The sequence below is a fragment of the Sphaeramia orbicularis genome, chromosome 11 (genome assembly GCF_902148855.1).
Source record: "Sphaeramia orbicularis chromosome 11, fSphaOr1.1, whole genome shotgun sequence".
NCBI classification, from domain to species: Eukaryota; Metazoa; Chordata; class Actinopteri; order Kurtiformes; family Apogonidae; genus Sphaeramia; species Sphaeramia orbicularis.
The window spans coordinates 10,214,151-10,239,398 of record NC_043967.1 but is presented as its reverse complement, the minus strand read 5'-3'; the positions used below and the strand labels follow the sequence as shown (position 1 = coordinate 10,239,398).

Sequence of the window (25,248 nt, the reverse complement as noted above, 5' to 3'; positions counted from 1 at the left end):
AGTGGATCAACAGGTATTAAACAGTTTAGATCAGTAGATGATTTTGGCCATCAGTGGCTGTGTGGGTCTTTCTGGGTTAAACAACCTCCCCAAACAGTAAGAATGGGCTTTAAGGGAAGTGCTTACATGAAAACAAAACTGTATGAAACAAAATTTTGGGGAGTGATTATTGACCATAAACTCTGTCGGAAACCACAAATAGAATACATCAAACGCAAAATGTCCAAGGCTGTTGCGATTCTTTATAAAACTCGAGACTTGTTAAGCAAAAAATGTTTGCATATATTGTATTGTTCACTTGTAATGCCATATATGTCATACTGTGTGGAAATATGGGGCAATGTGTATAAAACTAATTTAGACCCGATAATTAAACTCCAAAAAAAAAAGCTATTAGAGTCATAAACAAAGCTGGTTATCTCCAATCAAGTAATCCACTTTTTGTAGAATCTGGTTTACTAAAATTTTTTGATATTGTATATTTAAAAACAATGGAATTTATGTTTCGCATTAAAAGTAAAAACCTTCCTTTTGTATTCAGAAAATTTTTAAGTTAAGAGAAGGACATTATAATTTAAGAGGGATGTTTGTGTTTGAAAAATGTAAAGTAAGAACAAACGTTAAATATCACAGTGTTTCAGTTATTGGTGTCAAGCTATGGAACGAATTGAAGGATGAAGTGAAATTGTGTAGCTCATTGCTGAGTTTCAAAAAGAATTTAATTTGTCAAATTATGAAGGGCTATGAAAGTAATATGATTACAAAATGACTTATAACACTGAATGTAGTATAATTTGTGTTTAAGTATTTATCTGCTGCAACTTCAGATGTAGACTTGGACTAAGGATGTGAATAGGAGAAGCAGAAATAAGCCTCCGGCTTCAGCTTCTTCCTTTTTCAGTTACAAAATGAGTTAATTTTATGTTTGTTTGTTTTTTAATATGTATGTGTTTTGTTTTGTTGTTGTTTTTTTTAAAATATGTTTGTGTTTTGTATTTTGTATTTAACTGAAAAATAAACATTCATTCATTCATTCATTCATTCATTCAAAAAAAAAGGAAAAGTGCTATAATGTATATTACGTAAATGTATATTACTCCGTATGTGAGTATTTCATCTTAGCGTTATAGAACTACAACACCTATCATGACTGTGTTATGATTTATGTTAGGAAAATACTGTTAACCTAGTACATGATTCAAAGTCATTATAAGATTAAGTGTACTTGAAAGTAAGAACATAGTTTGCAGAAATGTTATTATGTTGCAATTGCTTTGCATGAGGAAAGGCTTATACAGGAAACAGGTGCATGGAGGCAGATGCCAAAGCGTGGATGTGACCAGACAGCCACTCAGCACAACTTGACCTTTCTGCTGGACGGGGAACTCCGTGATGAGCATCAAAGAGGAACTGCACAAAGAAGCTTTTTATGATGTGGATTGTCACCCAAGTGTATAAGAAAGAGATACAAGGTGGACTGAGTCAGTCAATGCTTTCACATTCTTTTTTGTTACTTTATTTTTATTGTTTGAATTCTGTACAATACAAACATGAGGAACATTTGGGATACACTGACCATAAAAAACTTTTATGACCAACAAGTGGTTTTAGTAATGTGACGCTGAAATGAAAATTGTCTCTTTCTCCCATTTGTCATGACACTGTTCTTCTTGAGTCTTCAAGCTATGGGTCAGAATCTCCATCTCAAATATTCCATTCATAATTTGTAGCCAGTTGTTAGTTGTAGGTGGTTCTAATTTCATTTCATTTCATTTATTAAGATCCCCATTGGCAACTGAAACATCGGTTGCTATTCTTCCTGGGGTGTCCTCTTCCTTACATTACAATTTTCATTTTTCACATTCATTTCTTATTTTTTATTTATTTATTTATTTATTTATTTATTTAATTATTATTATTATTATTATTATTATTATTATTATTATTATTATTAATACACTAATTTACACCATTCATCCCCCCCCCCAACACACACACACACAAATGGGATATATACATATATCTAATCTGCACCATTGTTTGTAATAGCCTTTTTGCAGGCTGCTAATAGTATTTTAAACGAATACTTATCATTTTTGATTACGTTATTACCAATAATATATCCAAAATACAACACCAAACATGTTTTAGGGATTGCATAACCCAATATCTCAACAATTGTTGAATATACATTATCCCAAAATGATACAAGTTTAGGACATAACCAAAAGATGTACATGATTTACACTTACATCTCCACATTCTCTCCAACAAGCTTGAACTCTGGACACATATTTAACTGTAATTATAGGAGTTATGAAAAATCACATAATATTTTTCTAGCAATGTTCCCTCCATGTTCTTGAAGAAGTGTTTGACTGTTGAGTTCTCCAGATATTGACCCATTCCTCCTCTGAGACACACATTCTGAGTTCTTTTTCCAATGCTTTGACATTCTTATGACTGTATCGACTCCTCGCTGTGAGTAAAGAAGCTTTAAAACATAACGGCGCCTCTGTCACCCTTTGTCCGACCACAGAGATAATTTCTTTAACAGATTTTAAGATGTTTTATGATTCTCACTCAGTGGTCTTGGATATGTGATTAACAGCTTGACCTTTGACTTAGTTAGCTTTGCTCCATCTCCTCTCCAGCCTGCTAGAATAAATCATGCACATTCCTGTTCGTATCTGTCAGGTTCGTACTCCTTCTAAGCGTCCTTGGAGGACACAGAACTGAAACACTTTTCTGATGTTAAATATCAGGCACACATTCCTCTACTGATAGTGTTGTCTCATGTTGCGTAGATTACTTTGTATGAGTGGACTCAACAGCCTTTCCTCTGACTCACTCTGATCAGACTGGGGTGTCTTATTTTCCCTCTTCTGTCCCTCTGTCCAACATGTGTATGTTATTTTTAAATACTTGCTTTTAAAGGCCACGATGTAACCTGAAGAAAATACCAGAGTAGCTGCTGAAAGACAGTTACTCAAAAAAATGTCAAATGTATTTTTAAAAAAGCAACCAGACAACCTCCAGACTCCACTGGAAGACCAAAGACCAAAACACTATGTATGAACTAATTGGAGCTTTTCCAAAACATCCACCAAATACTCAGTGAATTTACCGTCATGGTGCAGTCCTGTGTTGCCACAGACCCCTCCCTCAAAATGATAGTTTTCACCAGCTGGCACCGGACCTGAGTCAGATCTCGTTAGGAGCCTATTTAAGCGGCTCCTCTGTTCAGGTGGGGTGCTGGAACATTCTGCCATTTGGCCTACATCTGATACTGCAGCTACCCACAGACTCACCATGGACCCTGACTGTTCCCATCCCTCAGGTTTTTTTTTGTTACTCCATGTTCACATTTATTTTCTGTTTAATAAATCACCTTTACTCCTTCAGAACCGTGCATTTCAGTCCGTTCATTCTCTGTCATGACATCTACACTATATAAACAAAGTATTAGGACCCAGTGAATCCATGTGATAAATATTTTTATTTATTTATTTATTTATTTATTTACTTAAGGTTTAGTGATGGTTCTGGAACTCTTCTTTTCTTAAATGATCTGTCTTCTGTCTTAAGTTACTTAACCTTTGTTATGGCTATGGTCCTAATCTATGGTCGTCCAAAAATGAGGCAGAGTCTGGAAAAGTGCAGAGCAGCAACAAATACAACTAGAAGCACTCAGAGAGTACAGACCTCCACCAAGGCAGATCAGTGCCCCGGATTTGGATGAAAATTTCAGGAAATGTTGATACTGGTACAAGGAACAAATTATTAAATTTTGGTGGTGATCAGGTGTGGGGGGGGGGCTACTGATCTGCCTTGGCGGAGGTCTGCACTATCTTTTCTAGAAAAGCACTCGTAGAGCGCAGACCTCCGCCAAGGCAGATCAGGCCCCCCACCACCAAAATTTAATCAGTTATTCCTTGTGCCAGTATCAACATTTCCTGAAATTTTCATCCAAATCCGTCCATAACTTTTTGAGTTATCTTGCACACAGACAAACCAACACAGACAAAAACATAACTTCCTTGATGGAGGTAATGAGCAGGTCTGGAGTACAAGCTGTCTGTTCGGACTTTACATGCTCATTTATACCCTTCTGCTTGGGTCAGATTTATCTGCCCTGTCCCTTCTCCATTACAACTTGGTTTTCACACATCTTAGATAATGATTTTAAACCATAAATAACCATGTACTTTCTTCACCTCTCACTGAGAAAGACAAATCAGCTGTTAAACTTAACAAAAATATTGATTTGACATTTACTGTGATAATTATTGACAATAACTGACAAGAATATTTTTATTATAATATTTCAAATCTGGATTAGGAAGTCCTGTAATTGGGATATTTGCCAATATTATTGTACATGTAATCTGTCTTATCAAAAAATATGATGCCGAACAAATATCTATTTACTTTGCCTCTAATGAATATATATATTTATCTGGTTAATTTCCCACATAATATTTTGACAGCTGATTTTTTCGTGTTTGTTTTTCTGCTGGACATTTCCATGTGATACTGGATAACTTAAAACAGTGTTTTTCAGCCTTGGGATCAGGACCCCACGTGGGGTCACCTGGAATTCAAATGGGGCCGCCTGAAATTTCTAGTAATTGATAAAAATAAAAAATAAAACTTACTTATAAAAACATGGTGAGTTGAGGGAGACAATCACAATACATAAAAGACATGACAAACTCTGAAGCTGAAACTGAAACACTGTGGTACTGTTTATCTGTCAAATGTTCATTATAGTCGGTTTCAGATTCTGCAGCTCTTTCATAATTCATAGTTTGAGTTCTTGTTTATTCAGTATTAATTGTCAGCCTTGTAAATACAAGCTGGACTGACTGTACATATCCTGACCAAGGAAAATAAAATTATCACTTTGTACAGTAATCTACACCTGGCTTTTCTGCCTCCATCCATAATAATATACATTGTATAGCCTAAATGTCATCTAAAATTAACATTGATTTGCAACATAGTAGAGCAAACTATTACATGATCAAAAACAAATTAATTTTAGCAAAAAAAATGTCTCAGTTTTGAATGTCTGGGGTCGCCAGAAATTTAATGAATGTTAAAATAATGAACGATGTTAAAATAGGGTCACGAGCCAAAAAAGGTTGGGAACCACTGACTTAAACCCTTGCCTGTTTACCTGTTTGCATTGGCCTATTACTGTCCTCATGATGTGTTCACAATGACTCAGCCTCAGCACCTAATACGGTTTTGCTTATGTTGTAGCTCTGTACTATAGGCAAAAACAAACAAAAAACGCAACACCACAAAACACCATTTGTGAAGGAAATTTGAAAAGTGCGGAGAATAAAAAGATAGATTTGTAGAAGAAAAGTTTATCTGAACATTGTGACCTCCATGTGTTGGAAACAACTGGTACCAAGTCCATGTGGTGCAAGGAATTTTTTTTTTTTTAATCTCTCTGCTCAGTTACACTGGGTTTTGTCTTACCTTTATCTTATCACTGACCCCAAACAATATGTCAACTGGAGGAGTGTGTGTGTGTGTCTGCGTGTGTGTGTGTGTGTGTGTGTGTGTGTGTGTGTGTGTGTGTGTGTGTGGAGTGGCCTTCACTACCCAGCAGCAGATAATGATGATGACATGGACCACTGCATAGATCACTAACTTCCTGACTGTCAGAACTACTTTGAACTGTCCTGATGACTATGTTCACTGTACTTCTTCTTTTCTTTGAAGAATTAAATGTCACAGACAAACTCTTGTGCTTGGACAGCATTTATTTATCACCAGCAATAATGGTAATAATTTCACATACTACTGTTTTTATTTCTTTGGGGGGGAAACTAGTATAATTTTTTAGAAGGGTCAGGAGTAAATAGTTGATGTCTTATTATGCTTCTACACAACCAAATGTACAAAGACATGTATGAAAATATATTGGTGCATATAAGTAAAAAAAAACATATTATTGAGTGTTTTGAAAATAAAACTGGGAGGAGTGAAAGGAGAATGATGATGATGTTAAAAGGTGTGTTAGAGTCACTACATAAAATGATCACTGCACGCAACATCTATCATGTATGAAACTGTGTGTGTGTATAATATAATATGAAGGCAGCCTAAGATAATTCAGTCTTTAAAAACAAGTAACAAATGATCATCAAAAGTAGACAAAGGCCATGGAAAAGATGAGTCTGTGAGGTGCCTCAACACAGCTGTGCTGAAAAAATAAACCACAAGGCCTTTCAGCATTATCACTGCTGAAATGAGGAATTCTTTGCTGTAGTGCTGTATGCATGGGGGGGGGGGGCAGTGAGCTATGAGGAACAAAGATCTGAAAAGTAACAGCAACTGAATGCTTCAAAGCTACAAAACATAAGCCCCCTCTAAGAATGCACAGCAGGTATCAGTGGACAAATGCTAGTGGATGCTATACAGGAGCGATCAAGTGTGCATGTCGAAGGCACCAGCTTAAGCTAATCAGGAAAGTTAATCAATAAACCTTGCGCTAATTGGGAGGCAGCTGGGGCACCTCATGGCCATAACTATACATTGAATCCCCTGGAGATGATCTGGACATGGTCGTAGAATCAAGCATGCAGCAAAACTGCACATGTATTCATCACCAACTTCTGCGCTGAAGTGTAATCTGTTGAACTTCTGTTGAACTTCATCGACCCCTTGGGACCTAAAAATATTACAAAACAATCTGTGTTTGTGCTTAGCCTGCTTAGCCTGTACCAAGACATACAGTAGAACCTGATTGTGTGTCATCTGCTTTCATGAACAGTCAATTAACATCACCTTACTTAGTCAGCACCATCTGTTGAACATGTACATCATAGTATATCAAAGACGCTTTTGTGATGTATTTGCTTGGAAAGTACCTTAATCAAACTGACAATTCTCTGTTTTAGGACATATAAAACCCACAACAATGATGTGCTTCTCACTGATTCCTCTGCAGGTTCCTGACTGTTACTTTCACAGGTTTCAGTTCTTCTGCATAGAAGTCAAATAAACTGACTATGACAAACTTCACTTTGTTTCTCCCTTAATTGATCAGGTTTCCATCACACTTGTAAGGCATTTGCATTTAGCAAAACCCACTTGATGTGTTCTGAGACTGCTCTTCCAAAGGTATATAAGCTGTAATTCGGATCCATTGGAACCAAGTAGTTCTGGTTTAGCTTGGTGACACTATGAGCTGCTCTCAGGTTTTCTGTTTGACGATAAAACTCTGTTGCCTTGAATGCTGACATCTCCTGGTGATTTATTTGAAGACCGATAAGGAGATTCCTTGCAAGCAGAGAAAAGCCCTGTCAGACACAGAGACCTCTTTGTGATTTAAGACATCTGTTCCACAACAAAACTAATCTTTGTTATACACATGTTGGCTCTCATTTAAATGTAGTTTTGTCACTGAAAACAAATGTTTAAGAATATCTCTCTGTCACAAGAAATTATGTAATCTGGAACATATAAGGTTTAACATCTGGGGCCTTTAAAATAGTAGTCAGTTGTACAAATGAGGTGTCTTATGTTTTCTCATTCTCATAAAACTGCATGTGAGTGCTTTTTTTTGTAATATGGCTGTTATACACCAAGCCACATTATATTTTTATTAATCAATTGTGTTAATCTTTTAAAAGAAAATACCAGAGCAGCAGTAGGCCTACTATTCGAAAGAAAAATGCAATAGCAACTGTGATATGATGACGTTTCCACAGCAATGCCACAATAACAATAGGTATAGCTGCCTGTTCTTTTTTTTTTTTTTCTAAGTAATCAGCCAAACATTTGACTCCAGTAAAGACAGCACATGTAAATAACACCATATATGGCCAAGTACGGTGATCAGCACACCACTGAAAGCTGTCTTATTTAAGTGGATACCATGAGAAACTGTCTCGTCTAAACATAAGGCAGGGGAACATAGCCTTCACACCATCCAAAATAACACTCAAAGATGGTGAAAAGGAAAAAGGGGCATGACTAAATGTATTCCATGCCAATATATGGCCCATACACGCCCATATCTTGCATTATAAAAGGTGATGTTATGTTGGTAAAAACTCTGTTGTTCTGCACAAAGGCTTTGTACTCAGTGACTGAAGAATAACTCTCTCTGAACTCAACTTCACTGAACTCCAAGTGCTCATTTGAGTCCGCGTTTTCCTCAGAAGAAGATTTCAATACTTAGAAAGTTTCAGAAGAAAAGACTTGAAGAATAAAAAGTAAGGTGTTGAGGCTTAGGCAGGACCAGGCTTAGTCTTCAGATGGCCCTAGACTGGGTCTTGAAGTCCAGCCTGAAAATCCACATCACAACGTGTTTGCTTTGTTGCTACAAATGTCTTCTGCATGAAACAGATTAATCTGTCTGAAGCAAAGATTTAAAAAAAAAAATCACTGATCCTTCAAGTTGCTCCATGTGTTATGTTGATTTTCTCCTCTAGCAGCTTTAAGGAAAAGGCTATCAGACTAAATATGATTGTAGGATGTTGCTTTTCTTAGGGTTCCATGATGCATTCAGTAAAAATGGTACAAACTGTGGTGGAAATTCGACCGAATAAATGGAAACCAACAAAGAGAAATTTGCCTTTGTCTATCTATTTGACTTCTTTGCAGAAGGATTGAAACCAGCAAAGATGATAGTCAGGCAACTGCCAAGGAGTCGGTGCTGAGCAAACCATCATCAGGCTTTTATATGTACAGAAACAAAGAATTGTAAGAGTCTACTTATTGCATCAGTCAGGGTTAAATAACCTGTTACAGCTGAAACATTATTAACCACTGCAGTACTTGCCCATGGAAAGATTTAGGTAAATCCAGGCAGTTACTTTTTTTTTGTCCTGGCGGTTAATTTAACTCTAACTGGTGCAGTAAGTGTCCTCTCATTGCTTTAACATCAAAAAGACTGGACAATGCCAGGACTGATCAGGATCATCAGGTTAATGACAGAATGTTTCGGGGAGAATGGGACAGAATTTTCACACATGGGTTAGCAACCATAAAGTCTAAACTCTAACTTAGGATGTGATGATGCAGCGGTCTGATTCTCCATCACTTATCAAAAATTAATGCAACTATGGATGGAAACATTTTTATGAACCTTATTGTGACACTACATAAGTATTATGTGGCAAAAAAGATGTTACTTTGAATGTCTCCTGTAATCAAAACAAAAGGAGATGCAGACAAACATTGCATGTGGGACTTTTTTGGCCAGGGCAGTGTAAGTTCAGCTGTATGTTTCATAAGGATGGATTCACACCTACTTCGTTTAGTTCATTTAAAACGGACCAGAGTTCGTTTCCCCGGAAAGTCCGGACTCTTTTTTTTTTTTAGGAGTGAATACAAACATGCGAACTCTGATTCGAATCCATCAAGCGGACCGAGACACACCTAGAAGAGACCACCTAGAAGAAGTGGTCTGGTGTGAATACAACTGGCCTCGAGCCAAAACAAACCAAGAAACCATGAGCCTTTTTGTGCTTGACGAGCCACCGTAGCTGCCGGAAGTAACTGAGCTGCATGGGTAGTGAGAGCCATCAGAGCTGATAGCAGCAGCTGTGAGCTGTGGACAGACGTGGAGCAGTGAGGAGATTAAATGTCTTATTGACATTTGGTTAGATGCCCATATAACGAAACTGGCTCCGAACGAGCTGTTCTTTACAGTTGACATTATTTGCGTAAATTTGTGTCTGTAAAAATAGAATACATATTCTGAAATCCATATCCGCACATTGGACCTCCAAGTTTGTCTTCATCAACACTGGCCGTCTCTGGTTCACCCATATGATTCACCCCGCCCCCGACTTTTCTGTCCAATGCCGGCGCAGTTCGTCACATGCGTGCTTCTGTTTACAAAATGTGGTCCATTAGCAGAAGTGCAATGAGAATGCGATCTGATCCAAACGAAAAAAAATGAAGTCCACATTCGATCTGAATCAAATAAGCGGACCAAAGAACTTTCCAGGTGTGAATACACCCGAAACTAGAGGCTTTTACAGAAACCAGAGGGTTTTAGATTTTTCCTCTAAACAAACAACTTCTTTGGACATTTTTTAGAAATCTAATCCATTATTATTATTATTATTATTATTATTATTATTATTATTATTATTATTGTTGTTGTTGTTGTTGTTGTTATTATTATTACATGCATGTTTTAGGAAGTGCTAGGAAGTGTAATTGCTTCATTATGTCAGAGCATTTTTTTTTTTTTTTTTTTTTTTACAACAACGTAATAGCATGTTTGGTGATTTTCGGAATAGTTAAAAATGAACATCTAAAATATATTTTTTTCCCATTTTACGTGAACGTATCATTGTATTTTTACCAAGTACATTACTCGGCGACCTTTTTTGTTGAAACATGACAGAGGAAAGTATTAACACGTTGGGTAGTTTTAAAATAATGAACAAAAATTCATTAACAGACCGAACCTACGTCTAGTTCCAGATTTGAAGATGTTTTAAATGAAAAATATGAGGAAGAAGTTAACATGTAACATAGACGAGGGCATTTATCCGGCATATCAAACAGACATGTGAACGTGTCACTGCTGTCCGTGTGGGTGTGTCTGGAGGGGTGAGCTCCAGTAGACTGTGTCAGTCTGCACATTCTGTGAATTGACATAAACTTCCTCACAGACATTAGTTTCCGCTCCTTAACAGTGACAGCAGAGTTAGCTACACCGCCGGACTCATCCGCTTGTGGTGGAACAGGTGGTCACAGTGGGCTTTTACCCACGTCAGACGTGTATTCATCAACCTGGACATACTGGAGGATACAGCCCAAACTTTCTAACGGTAAATTTTATTATGCCAGGTAGCAGTTGTACATTTTATCGCGGTAATTTGAGTTTTTGCTAAGATGATTTTTTTTTTTTTTTTGCCCCATTTAACTATTGTTTTAACTTTTTTTTGCGGACCATTTCTTCTTGATGAGCTACAGGTGTGGTCGTTTATAGAAACAAGCTCACGCGCTAATGAGCTAGTTTGACTACAGTTCAGGAAATGTTCATCCGTGTTGGCTAGAGAAATGATGGGACTAGTCTCAGTAATCATTCATCCGTGTTGGCTAGAGAAATGATGGGACTAGTCTCAGTAATCATTCATCCGTGTTGGCTAGAGAAATGATAGGACTAGTCTCAGTAATCATGTAGACTTGGACATTTCTTCATGTCCAGCTCATTTGTATCGCTACTAAATATGATGGGTTATCATACCAAAGGTCAGACATGTTATACACCCCTGATCAAAATCTTGACATTGAATCCACATTCTTGTGCAGATTTTGGCTTTTTAAGGCTGTGGTCTTACACTTTTGAACAGCCTATTTTAGGTAATTGTTTTCAATAAATTGCTTACTCAGTTGTTTTTGTCTTATTCCCATTTCTTCTTTTTACATTTTGAAATTCTATTTAGAACCTTCTTACGATCCAACAGTGCAAAATATAAATTCTTACAATTTTTCAACTGGTCGTAAGATTTTGAGCAGTAGTGTCTGTAATATTAACTAACGACAACTGGTGAAATTGGTTAAATCTATAAAGAACATTCATGGTGGGCATTGGTGAGGCTTCAAATCATCAAGGGTGAACTATAATCTCATGCTATCACTTACCTGATGACAGTAGAAAGTCAGATTTAGGCTACATTCTTTAACAGAGGATTTGAATCTTTAATCACATTTATAGATTGACTAGCCTGGTGACAGCATACAGAATAGACTAATACTAATGCTAAACTTTACAAAATGCTTGGACAACTGATAAACATTTTCTGATCAGACAGATCTACATATAAGATGAATGAACAGGAGGCTGTAACTTTAAACAAAGCCTTCCATGACTGATCAAGGTCAGAGGTGGAAGAAGTGGATTCTTTACTAAAGTAAAGGCACTAAGGCTGATAATTGGATGAAAGTCATAGTGTTGTCATTGTGGACAGTGTTGTGATTCTGATTTAAGTCAGCTTGGCTAGTTTCAGGGGAAATGGACAGGTGACTCATTTAGAGATACTGTAGTATAATTTTTCAGAAGGGTGATGTTGCTGTTATTTAACTTAAAACAATGCAATGACTAAAACATTTTTGCATAAGTATAAAACTATATTATTATGATATTGAGATGGCTCAAATGCTACCATTTATCAGCTTTATACTCTTTAAGATCTGAGGAAGACTAATCACGGCACTTTCTTCTATTGATATGCTATTGAGTCTTTAATCATTTGCAAGCAACAGCTTTCTGGTTCAGTCTATGGCTCCTGCCCATCTGTACGTCTCTTTTGATCATATCTGTCTTTGGTTATTGACAGCTACATGTCACACTTCTTGCTCTCATCAGCTTTAACGCCCATGTGCTTTGAAGGTTTCAGATAAATGTAGTGGAATATGAGGACAGTATTTGCTTCTGAGATGAGTAAAAGTATGAAGGTACCAAAAATTGAAATACTCAAGTATAAGTACCTCAAATGTGTACAATAGCTGACTAAAAATGGTTAAATTGCTTCATTCCACTAATGATCAGTTAGGAGGTCATATCCATTGTAAATGAATAGCTGTACTGTCCTTTCTGTTTCCATCTACTAACATAAAGTATATATGCTAGACATGTTGAAATTTTTAATGTAGTCTGATCATTAATCTTCAGAGAAAGTTGGCAGCGTCATGCTACTCATCTAGTTTTGTTTTCACTGCAGATGGAATCCTTCATGCCCACATCCCCCTATGGGAACCTTTAACTTTGTGTTATTCTACCACCATCTGGTGGCTGCCGTGAAGACTAACCACTACATGAGAAAGAACTGGTTTGATTAGTGTATATGTGGTACAGAGGTGTTCCTACAAAATATTTGAGTGTGTTAATGTCTTAGAGGTGAACACAGACATAGTCTATATATGGTAGATTTTGTAGTGTAGTACTGTGACACTTTTTGGATAGATATGACTTACAAATAGTGTCCAGTGTTAACAGTTAAGATGACATTGATCAGTGGGGTGCATCATTTCCCTCAAGTTTTTACAAAATTTGTTAATCTGTTCCTGCCTGTTTTTGAAAATGAGTGGTGATTTATGTGAATGTTTTTAGTAGTACTGAGTTTTATTTTGTGTTTTATGTATGTTTTGATAATGTGGATTTATGGTTGAAATTTCCATTCCTCTGTAACCTTCTGCTGCTGCGATCTTGACCATGATACTCTTGCAAAATTGTGTGGGTGTGTTAGTTATGATGGCTGGTGTGATATCTATAACCGTTTCCGCAGCAAATACTTTAGCTCTGTCAGGCTGAAAACATGTAAGTGTAACAGTTGAACAACAGTATCTGTGTCAGGCCTTGGTTCAGTGAAATTGCTTCTGACATAGAACGGGTGTCCCAGGTCAAAAGGGACTAAGTCTAAGATTTGAGTTTGTTCTGTTGGCAAAAACTTCTAACTGGTCTTCAAAATATCACCAGGAGAAGTCAGCATTCAAGGCAACCAAGATTTATTGTCAAAAAAAAATCTGACAGCAATTCATAGTATCATCAAGATACACCAGAACAACTCTGACTAACTGGACTCGTCTCCTTATACTGATCTCAAACTGCTGTTTCCTATGCCCAATGATCATTTAGCTGAATTTACAAAATTACACCATTAGAACACATTTAAGGCTCATTACCCATGTATCAGGGATGGGAGGCTCCTGGCCCAGGTTGGTGTAAGTGATGGAAGATTCTGGGACTCCAGTACTGTGCTGAGGAGGGTTGAGGAACTTTTTTTTTTTTAATATCTTTTATATATGAGAGATATTGCATCTGGTGATCATTTCATATGATGACCTTTAACACACATTTGAAGTTATCATCATTCTCCTTCCAATTCTTAATTATATCACTTCCAAAACCTTCAGTGAATATTAATAATATTGTCTTCCAACAAATAAGTACCAATGCATTTCTGATTGTTTTCTGTTCAGTTCTAGATAGATAGATAGATCGATAGAGAAGAATGAATTTATATGGATAAAGAAGGCACAGAATGATGGTGTATGTTGGCTATTTGATGTAAATATAATCTATTTAAAATTGTGGTAAGTGACAAAAATAATCTAAGTTAGAGAATTTCCTGAAGTAGTTAGTTTATTGTCCCCTTAGGGAAATTCAGCTTCACAAACCTTTATACATCTTCATATCCCGCTTAGCATTAGCATATTAGACAGACAGATATTAAGTAACATTAGGTTTAGACATACATATTAAAGGCGTATAGAGAACAGCAGGTTAAGGCACACATATCATAGACACATAGGGAGGAACGGGGGGGGGGGTGATAAGGGGGGCCATATAAACAAAGACATTTCTTTCACTTAAGAGACTGGGGAAACATGTAGAGTGTGTTGTCTGTATGGTTTGGTTTTGTTTAGGGTGGAGATTGGGTAGAGATGGCTGAGGGTATTCGTCTTCTGCTGAAACAGGCCTTGTTGCATTTGATGCTGCTGAATCTCCTTCCAGATGGCAGGAGTTGGAAATGATAGTTGAGTGGCTATATGGTGTCCTTTGATATTATATGTGTGATGGGTGTGATGGCCTTATTGTTTTGGTCTTGCAGATTTTGAGTTTGTTGCCCAATTATTTTTGTGGCAGTCTGGGTTATGTATTAGAGTTTATTGCGGTTTTCGATGGCAAGCACATTGAAGAAACAGTTGGAGCAGTACAGTAAAATGGTTATACAATGCTTGAGTACAGTAATAAGAGTAAGTGGGGGGCAACATGGAGTCTTTTAAGTTTGTGTATTGCTTACACTAGTTGATTACCTTTTCTCCGGATGTCTGTGCGGTGCTCGAAGGTGAGCTTAGTGTCTATTGGGAGTACAAGGTATCTAAAATCCTTTACTGTTTCATTGTTGATGATGATGGGGAGGTGGGGTTGTGAGTTGCCAAAGACCATTTCCTTTGTTTTACTGATATTGTGGTGAAGGTGGATCTGCTCACACCATTAGGTGAAATGAGAAAGTGTTGTGATTATTTTCTGTTGAGTTTGTGTCTGTAAGAAGGGCAAGAATGGCTGTGTCATCTGCATATTTAAGGAATATGGTGGTGGGTGAGGAGCTGCTGCAGTCATTCGTGTACAATGTATATAGGAATGAGCTCAAGACACAACCCTTTAGGGCTCTGGTGTTGGTGGTAAGTGCAGGTGTGGTTGTTGTTTCTACCCAGATGGTCTGCCTTTTGAAGGAGAGGAAGTTGTGGATCAAATGTGTCAGACAGGAGGGGACTTTGAGATGGTGTAGTTTCTGGATCAGCAGGCGTCTCTGGATGGTGTTGAAAGCAGAGCGGAAATCCGCAAACAGAATCTTGATGGTAGTGCTGGAGGAGTCCAAATGTTGAAGGAGGAGGTGCAGCAAGGAGGCCACAGCATCTTCAGTGCCCCTCTTAGCCTTATAGGGAAATTGAAGGGGGTCCAGCTGCTGTTGGACATGTGGCAGGATGGTTTTAAGCAACCGATACCTCCAGGCACTTCGGGATGGAGATGAGGGTAATGGGGTGGAAGTCCTTCAGTTCTTTAGGTCGGGGTTTTTTGGTTACTGGGATTATTGTTAGTGTTTTCCAGGGTGTTGGTATTTTGCATTGATGGTAGATTTCACAGAAAAGTGGATGGATTACTGGATAGAGTTCTGTGGCGTATGTACAATGGAAGCAATTGTTGCAAATATTGTGGACTCAGAACTTTAGCAGGAGTCTCAGAGCAGTGATACAATAATGTTAAAACAGCAGCCATGACCCTATTGAGACAATTCTCGGGGTTTCCTGAGGGGTTAACTATAACAGGAGGGAATAGAGGGGCAGTAGATCCACGACTGTATTATTATAGTTCCCAGAAAAGTAAAGTGGGAGATGGGCTAATTTGGCTGCATTGTAAAAGTTCCAGTAGAAGATGGGGCTGAAAACCTAAGATTGGTTTTCCTTCCCAAAAAGCTGTAGAAAGTTTGAATGATTATTACTTTATAACTCCAAAATCCTCCATTTACAGGTGAGGACTCTACAACAGCAGGATGCTGCTTGGAGGCGCTCAGAAAAGTAAGTTTTCCACTTTATGTATGTGGTAAATCATGCTTAAACCCATCATGCTTTTGCTAAAAATCTCTTTAATTGTAGGAGATTCAAGCACCAGTGAGCTGTTCAATTCTCTGAAGGTGTATCTGAACAACAAGGACAGAATACAGCCATTTATTGGTGTGTACTGACCAATATCTCAGTCACTCCTTTTTTTGGTGTGTATACTGTGTGGTCGATAAGCGATTGGACTAGGTTGTCATTTTCTGTCCATTTAGGCTTGAGCAGTATAATAGAATGTGTGAAGACAGGGACACGTAAAACGCAAGTATTCTACCTGTGTGAGGTGTGCTTGTGTCGACTCAACAAAGCTGATATGCGATGCCACATCCTCGGAAGTCTCCACAGATACAACTACATTGTAAGTGTCATGTAAGCATGTCTGTACCCTGCCAAGTCATGTAATTCACTGCTCCCCTGTCACAAGGTGTCCCCCAAGGTTTGTTGCTTGGCTCCCTGCTTTTCATCATTTACATCCTTCCCCTTGGCAATATCATCCGTCATCACAGTCTCCAACTCCATTGCTATGCTGATGACGTTCAACTTTATATATCCTCTAAATCCATCACTTCCTCCACCCTCTCCACCCTCTCAAACTGCCTCTCTGAAATAAAAACCTGGATGCAAACCAACTACCTTAAATTCAACTGTGATGAATCTGACCTGCTTATCATCGGCCCCAGATCCCTGACCGAGTCCGTCCACCGCTTATGTCTCACTGTTGACAATTCATCTCTGACTCCCTCTTCTCACACCCGCAACCTCGGAATCATCTTCGACACCAGTCTCATTTTTGAACAGCACATCAAACAGGTCACAAAAACTTCCTTCTTTCACCTAAAAAACATAGCTCGTCTTTCACCATCTCTCTCCCTCCCTGCAGCTGAAACACTTACTCATGCTTTTATCACCTCCAGACTGGACTACTGCAATGGCTTCCTCTATGGCTTACCTTCTAAACTCCTCAACAAACTCCAGCTCATTCAGAACTCCGCCGTTTGTCTCCTCACTCACACCCGATCACATCACCCCCGTCCTCCAACATCTCCACTGGCTCCTTGTCAAACACCGAATATCATTCAAGATCCTCCCCCTCACCCACAAAGCCTTCCATCACCCCCCCCCCCCACACACACACACACACACACACACACACCCCTCATTGACCTACTCCCTCCTGCACCCTCTGATCTTCCTCTGCTCACTTCCTCGCCCCACCATTAAAAACCAAGCACCAAACCTGGGGAAACAGAGCTTTTTCTATTGCTGCTCCAACCCTCTGGAACTCCCTCCCACTTACCATCCGACATGGCTCCGACTTCAACACCTTCAAATCCCTTTTAAAAACTCATTTATTTAAGATTGGTTTTAATGTTTATTTGTTTTATATTCATATACCTGCCTTTTGCACCTGCTTTTTATGTTTTTTATGTTTTTGGTTTCTGTTTTTATCTGCTTTGTGTAAAGTGTCTTTGAGTACCATGAAAAGTGCTATACAAATAAAATTTATTATTATTATTATTATCATTATTATTATGTAATTAATATGTGGCGTTTACCCGACAGAAAACCTGGCACCCTCACTTCGTGTCTGAGTGGAAGGGGAACCCCAACCTGTCAGAGCTGGCCTGGCCACTGATGGAGATCGCCAAGAAAATAGAAGAAAAAGAGGGAACAGGGTGTATCCAGGTATGTTCTTTTTGCTGTGTATGACATGCCAAAATGAACACTGTTGCAAGCTTATGATATATGTCTTAATCATATGTTTATCATCGGTTCACTTACTTTTCATGACAATGATATGTATTTTTATGGATATGTATTTTTTTTCTTTAACAAAAGTATTCCAACTTTTTGTGTGAGCGCAAGGACATCAGGATGCCCTTATACAACCCCCAATCAGAAAAAGTAGAGACTGTGGAGAAAGCACATACAAACAGAATAGTGATTTTTACATTTACTTAACCTGTTTTTCATTGCAGAAAGGATGAGGAGCAAATATTTAAACCCATGTCTTTAATTATTTGGTAAATATACTTAAATTCATAACATTCATGCAAAAAATTTATTTTAAAAAAGAAGGTGACAGTGGTAATTTACAACTAGTAATGAGGTAAAGTCCTTGAATGATGTGACTTGAAACAGCTGATGTCAGAAGGTGATTATAATCAGGTATAAAAGAAGCATTCAGGAGTACAGAAATGAATCTCAGTATGCTATTTTTACTGACATCCTCTTTCCTAAAATGAGTGGTGAGGTTTTTTTTTGGAGGAGCTCCATGAACTCTCTCTCTTTCTCACGCTCTTGGTCTCGCTCGCTCTCACTGTGGGTGTTTGTGAGTGAGAGAGTAAGTTGGAAAAAAAAAAAGTTAAAAAGTAAAGCATGCCATTTTAGTTCAAGAAGATGTTAACTTAAAGCTGAGTATGACTTTTGTCACCAATTTTTCATCAAATCTGTAAAACCCAAGTCATAGCCTAAGTATCACGAATCCGTAAGTCTTTCCCTGATAACACACTTGAATCTCTTCCCTCACAGTGAACAATTTTGAAGTGTACTCTACCATAAACAATCCATTTGTTTACAAACGGAGTTGGTAGGTCACTCGGGCATTTTCACAAATTTGTCGTGACGTGCTTTGTGGGAAGTGGAGCTCCATGCAGCCGCGGTAGCAAGAGGCAATGAAGCCGTTTCTGTGTTTGTTGCCGCTGCTTATTTTATACAAATATTGTTTCATTTTTAAAAATATCAGAAATGAAAAAAACGACAAATGAACAGATCTTTATTATGATGGCATATTGGGGCCACATAGGAAAAATAAAAACACTTGTCACTTCGAGAATAATGTCGTCATATTTCAGGAATAAAGCCATAATATTACGAGAATAATGTCATAATTTAAAAACTCGGTCAGTTCCTTCTCCACAAAAGAGGCAATTTGCTTCAAATCTGTTTGGTTCTTACAAGGAAACAAACCCAAATATGCGCAAACTCCCTTCATTCTCGTAAAATTATGACTCTGTATTTGACTTTATTCTCATAAAATTACGGGTTTTCCCTCAATATTTTATGACTTTATTCTCGTAGTGACAAGTGTTTTTATTTTCTTATGTGGCCCTAATACGCCGTCGTACTATATAACAGCCTATAATTGGTTACTCATTGTGGGAACATAGTTTTAATGTAATATGATGCTGTTTGCGTGATCATATTCATATTATAATACAAAAAATCGAAGATCAGTTTGTAATGTTGTCAATTCAATTTACATTAGCCTGAAACATAGTAAGCTTTACACTTCCTAGTCCAACAGTAACAGCGCCAGGTGTCCATTGGTGGGGTATCCCTCCTCCTCCTTCAGCTCACACCAGCCAGTGAAAGCTGGGCCAATATTCACCCTAGTCCGGCCTCTTAGTTTATCACTCTCACACTTTCTTTTCTTTGTCTTTTCAGACAACACCCTTACCCTCTTTGCTTTTCTTGCTGCTTTAGCCATGACCGTTAGCCTGTTTGTAGCTTTCCTTGACTTGTAACTTTGTTTACCTGCCTCGTCTTCTGAAGTTGGAGGGGGGATGTGACATGTGCCTTAAAGCAGTCAAATTTTGTAGTTCTTTTTGTGTAGGGGTTTGTACCTGAAACCAGAAGTTACATAGTGCAAGTGCAGGCGATACAGACACTCTGGGGTGATGACGAAAGTGTAATTGAAGCTGTTGAGAGTTGTACCACCAAAATGACCTTGAAAATATAGTTTGAAAGCTGAAAATGTCCGTTGTGTGGCTTTAATGATGGAACTGACCAATGAAATTGATTTTCTTTACTTTTTCCTTTGAGATGCTGGAGGATTACAACTGCACACATGCATGTATATACATATTTTATGCTTTTTAAATCATAGGAGTGATGGATGTGTTTGTTTGTTTTCCTGTTAAGTCCTTATTTGTAGTTTCAATCAGATGAATCTTATGAATACAAATGCTCACATCTCTTTTTGTACCAAGGTGTTAGAGTTTGAAGAGGATTTGTACCAAACACTGGAAATGCAAAGTGGTGACAATGGTCAGTCTTTTTGTTTACTTGTAGAACCATCCCTCTCAACCTCTGCTTTAATATTAACCTTGGTGTCTCTCTGCCATCCTTCTGTATGTTTATTTCATATTTTTTTAGTTCCATATGTCCCTCAATTTCATGCCATACATATCTTCTTTTTTCTAACATCACAGCAATAACTTTGATAAATTCATGGCATTTGACGCGGAGTGAACCTGACAATGATTGTGACCAGCTGGAAAACAACTCCACACCTCAACAGAGGACTGTCTTGTTTTCCGAGAGTCCTCAGAGGCAACCTGAAGGGCACACTGACGATGGCTTGAAATTCTTTAACACACATAGATTATATCAGGCCTCTGCAGACAATAACAGTCCTTTAATACAAGAATCTGTATATGCCCCTTTTAAGCAATACTGGTCACAAAGTCACAATGAATCACAAAATATCCAGACCTCACCTGAGCCATCGGAGAACAACAGCTTTCTAGATGACTACACAGGACCAAAGCCTCTCATTGGTAAGTACAGTTAGGGACATGAGGGAGTAAGGGCCAGATTTACTAACGCTTTAAGACAATGGAAACCATTGCTGTTGGAAAAGCTACTGTGATGATTTTGTAAGCTTTGTGGTGGTCAGTTTACTACTAATGGTCCCAGTATTCTACCTCATACAAAACAGCATGTCTCAAAGCACATAAAATGCTCTCCACTTACATACATTTTAGGAATAAATTAAACTGACTTTCACTTACAACTGGTCTAAGGTTTCATGCCATACTTAGAAGTTTATTTAAATTAAATCTTCAACTTCATGGTATTTAAATTTAATTTCTTGGTTCTGTAGTCTCTACAGTGTGTAGGGTTCCCTCTGTGTTTTCCTCTTTATTGCCTTCAATATAGAATAGTTGTAGTCTGCTGCTCAGGTGTGACCACATATTCACATGCTGTTGATTGAAGTCAGTGCTGTGACGGCCTGCAATGTGACTTTTCCATTGCATCTCCGTTGCATCACACAGTCTTCCTTAATTTCCTCTGTGGAACGCACCTCTCCCCCTTCTGCATTTACCTTAATGCCCACAGTGATGCTCAGATCTTCTGAGAACAGGTTGGACTTTGTGATTTTACAGTATTTCAGACTACTGAAATGAGTACATTCATCCACCAGCACTACAGTGGTACCACTGAAAACTCCCCTTTCTGCTGCCTTTCCTTGATCTATGTTGCTGTGTCCAACAGAAACCGTTATGTCAAACCTACACTTGTGTTTGTTAGTGAAGTAATAACTTGAACCTGTGTAACGTGTGTTTGTAAAATCCTCGCACCCTTGTCAGATCTATCCACATGGTGCTGTCCTAATTTGCATCACTCTTGATAGATTGAATTAGTCATTATTGAAATGAACTGGCTGCATCTATGTCTGTAATTTTGTACATTTTTTGGAGGTGACCTGTTCATCATCAGTGCCTTTTCTGGATTTTGACCTACTGCTAATTGGCAATGCTTAGTAAATCTAGCACTATGAAAGTAAAAAACTTTATTCAAATGATATTCAAAACCACATGTTCTCTTTCCAAAAGAATTGCTTTTTAGAATAGTTATAGCCATTAAAAAAGCATTTCTAAAAGCTGACTATACATGTTTGCCACAGGTCTTGAGAATGTGGTTGAGTGTAGAAGTGAAGACGGCCGCACATACTGTTTCTTATGTCACTGGTGCTGTGTCAGAGCCAACAAATATGACATCATCGATCACCTGACCTGCTCCTCCCATCTCTTCAACATCTTGGTCAGTGTTGTGTCTTAAAATGATGAACTGAGCGACAAGACCAATCTGACTGCATTTACAATCTAAGCATTGAGTTCAAGTTCATTGAAAACATCTGTGTGTAGATGGAAACTCATCCTGAGCAGGTGGAGCTCTTGTCAGCAGATATTAATGACAATTATCAGCTTCTTCAGTCACTGGCCATGGAAGTGGAGCATAATGAGGGCAGAAGAGAGCTCAAGGTATCTCATTTATCTCTGCACAGATTATTGTGTCCTGTTTATACTACACTCTAAACCAACACTAAAACAGGCTTTGTGTTCACATTTACTCATGTCTCCAATGAAAATTCAAACATCTCACACTTGTAGGTGTTAAAGGTCCCAGAGTCCCTCTGTAGTCTCATGACTGGCAGAAGTTACCATTGGTGTAAGTACAGATGCATGTCCTCTCTTTTCTTGTACAGGTTTATTCTCAATTACTACTCTGCAAGCATAATTATCACTAATACTATGAACATAATGTACTGTATTATCACTGTCGAACACTGCTAAAACCATGTGTTTTAATGTCCAGTACTGTGCATAAATCAAAGGCCCCACACAGAACCACTTTCTTCTTTTTTGTTTTTCTAAATGTTAACTCTTTTACTCTTTCTGGGTACATTTTATTCTTACAGGGCTGAATGTGATCCAGAACTATGATGCAGGCTTTCCAGAGAAACAGGAGCCGGTGCAGTCAAAATGGGCGAAGAGGAGGAAGAAGAAGAAGAGCAAAGTGTCTGATACCGTGTTTAAGGTAACCCTGCCTCTTGTCCGAGGCTCATTGCTGATGAGGAGGACATCTTTCAGTGGAGACGGCCAGCTGGTGTCCCCAACATACTGGCCTCCAGCAGATGCAGGTGTACATACCTCACCAGAATTGGAGGACTTGGAGCTGGACTGTTACTCTAATTCAGATAGCTTTAATTACTCAGAGAACACTTTAATGGATGCAAACTCACAATTTCAACCAAATGATTGCAGTGAAAGTGCAGATCAAGATGTTGAACAACAGGTGGATGGCTGCTTCATTGACACTGACTGCATTAAACGAACTGAAGACCTAAAAGTAACTGTTTATGTGGAAGGAAATGCTGAGACACAGTGTTGTCCCAGTGCATATGAAGTGGGACACAGTGCAGCCCAAGAAGAACAAAATGATGAAACCTCACACAAACCCGTCTGGGCTTCTTCCAACTTCTACCTGTGTGGAGGTGACTACACCAACCACTGGTATAGTTCACCTCATCACAATGAAGTTGGTGCAAAAAGCATAATGGAGACGAGCTCAGAAGCTCCTCAACATCATCATCAACAGTTCCAAAATCAGGATATGGTCCAAGATCGTCCAAGTCAGTTTACAGCCAACATGGGCCACCATTTCGTATCTGGGGGACTAGCTCCTAATTTTGATGTTGGCATGAACACATATCCTCACTTTGGACACCCCTCTGCGCACTGCAGCAGCATCACACCAGAGCAAGTACAGTTTCCTCACATCGACCAGACAAAATTACACAAATATGAATACATGCCGCTTTATTTTGGCCATGCCCAGACACATTCCATGGACTGTCAAGGGGTGACATATGACCCCAACTGCAATACTCACAATGGGACAACCCCACAGTCTCAGAAGCACTAGATGGGAGGCAGTCCAGTCATACAAGCCCACTCTAGTGTCCAATGATGTGGATTTGTCAGGTGAGATTTCAGGCAGTGCACAAGAAACAGCTCCATTTAAGTGTACAGTTTCCAATTTTACATGTTTGCTTTCTGTAGAGCTGTCAGACAGAATGTTTTAAGAATTTGTTTTTTGTTCTTCAGAAATGGGGGTCTCTTCAAGGGGAAACCTATATGTGGTACTTTTCATCTTTCCATCTTCACTTTTTAAGCTTTGTGATTACAAATGCCATAATTACCTTTCAGCATATTGTATTTCAAGTAGTCTAGCAGTAATTCAGACTCATGCACCTCCTCTTTTCACACAGCACAAAATGTAGCCTATGATGGTAGATTTTACACACTGTGTCCAGACTCCCTTCTGCAGACACTTAATACTTCAGAGACACACCCTCAAGATCTGTTTGGCATCTTTTGGTGAGTCTTCCTACTGCAGCTTAAAAAGTAGTGTTTTTTCACGTTTTATTCTTTATATACATTATGTATGGATATACATGTCTGATATTGGACACATTGAGGAAACTCACAAATGAAAAGCATTTGCATCCACAGTTCAAGTGTTGAGGTTCAGTCTAATAGTTGTAGAATCTGGTCCATAGTTCCATCCATAGTTCAGGGGAGTATGAGATTCAGTCTCAAAGTTGTAGTATCTGGTCTGCGAAAAAAAAAAAATAAATAAATAAAAAAATTTTTTAAACTCTTTGTCATACCAAGCTGTGCAAGCAGCTTTTCAGATAAGATAATTTAGTTTTTTAAGTATTCTGTGCTACTACTTGTTCTTTTTTGTACAGTGATGCCTGTCAGGCTGCATTTGTCACAAGCTCATGCCTGAAAAATTTTGATAACTTTAATTATTTTCAGGTCTTAAATGTTATTATTTTATATTTGTACTTGATCTGCTTTACTTTTGAAAAGGAAAGGTCAGACCTGGTTATATTTACGTACTGACAAAGTGAAATGGACTGTTACCCTTGAATATGTTTATAATAAATTGATTCAATATCAAATGTTCATTTCTTTGCCTGTTGAGGTGAAGTGGCTGCGTAGTCCCACTACTTTCTTTAATGTTTCGATTAATTGACCTTATGGTTTCAGCTCAAGATGATACTGTAAGATTTGCTAAGAATTCCCATTATTTCTGTGTGATGTCTTGAGCCAGCAGCATTATGCATCTGTGCATAATATACTTGTTTACACATTTGTTTAACATATGATCACGCCAATCCTGCATATCGTTCTTAACTTCATAACTGTTCACTGGCTTGTTTGATGATGAAGAATCTATAAATATCATTACTGAAAATATTCTTAGGTGTAAGGCTACTTAAGTGCAAGTATGGCTGTATGTTATGCCGAAAACAGCTCCCCCTTCCTAAGTCAGTCATAAAGAGGACAAAGTGCACCAAATTCACCCTGTCACACCAGAATAGCTCCACATGTGAGCAGCTAAAGTCATTTCACTCCTTTAGCTTCACAAGCTAATTCTGATGGGGGATGCAGTTTTCGGCAGTACCCGGTGCCGAATTCTGCTCCCTGCCGAAAACTGCATCCCCAGCCGCAAGAGATGCAGTTTTCGGCAGTATCTGTTTTTATTGTTACATATTTT

At 38.3% G+C, this 25,248-nt stretch overlaps 1 protein-coding gene across 1 annotated transcript; it reads left to right on the top strand.

Moving 5' to 3' along the window:
- Positions 1-10,652: 10,652 nt before the first annotated feature.
- On the top strand, positions 10,653-24,639 carry LOC115427954 (uncharacterized). Its single transcript, XM_030146707.1, has 11 exons — positions 10,653-10,817; positions 16,025-16,071; positions 16,150-16,227; positions 16,326-16,468; positions 17,674-17,796; positions 20,103-20,160; positions 20,325-20,672; positions 21,803-21,939; positions 22,044-22,160; positions 22,290-22,347; positions 22,598-24,639. The coding sequence occupies exons 2-11, from the start codon at positions 16,047-16,049 to the stop codon at positions 23,602-23,604; spliced, it is 2,094 nt and encodes a 697-aa protein (XP_030002567.1). The 5' UTR covers positions 10,653-10,817; positions 16,025-16,046; the 3' UTR covers positions 23,605-24,639.
- Positions 24,640-25,248: the final 609 nt, after the last annotated feature.

Excerpts from the sequence above, each read along its gene's own strand:
- LOC115427954 (XM_030146707.1), top strand. The coding sequence starts at position 16,047 with ATGCTGCTTGGAGGCGCTCAGAAAA. Across the intron at positions 16,072-16,149 it reads GCTTGGAGGCGCTCAGAAAA|GAGATTCAAGCACCAGTGAG; the intron begins GTAAGTTTTCCA and ends CTTTAATTGTAG. Across the intron at positions 16,228-16,325 it reads CAGAATACAGCCATTTATTG|GCTTGAGCAGTATAATAGAA; the intron begins GTGTGTACTGAC and ends CTGTCCATTTAG.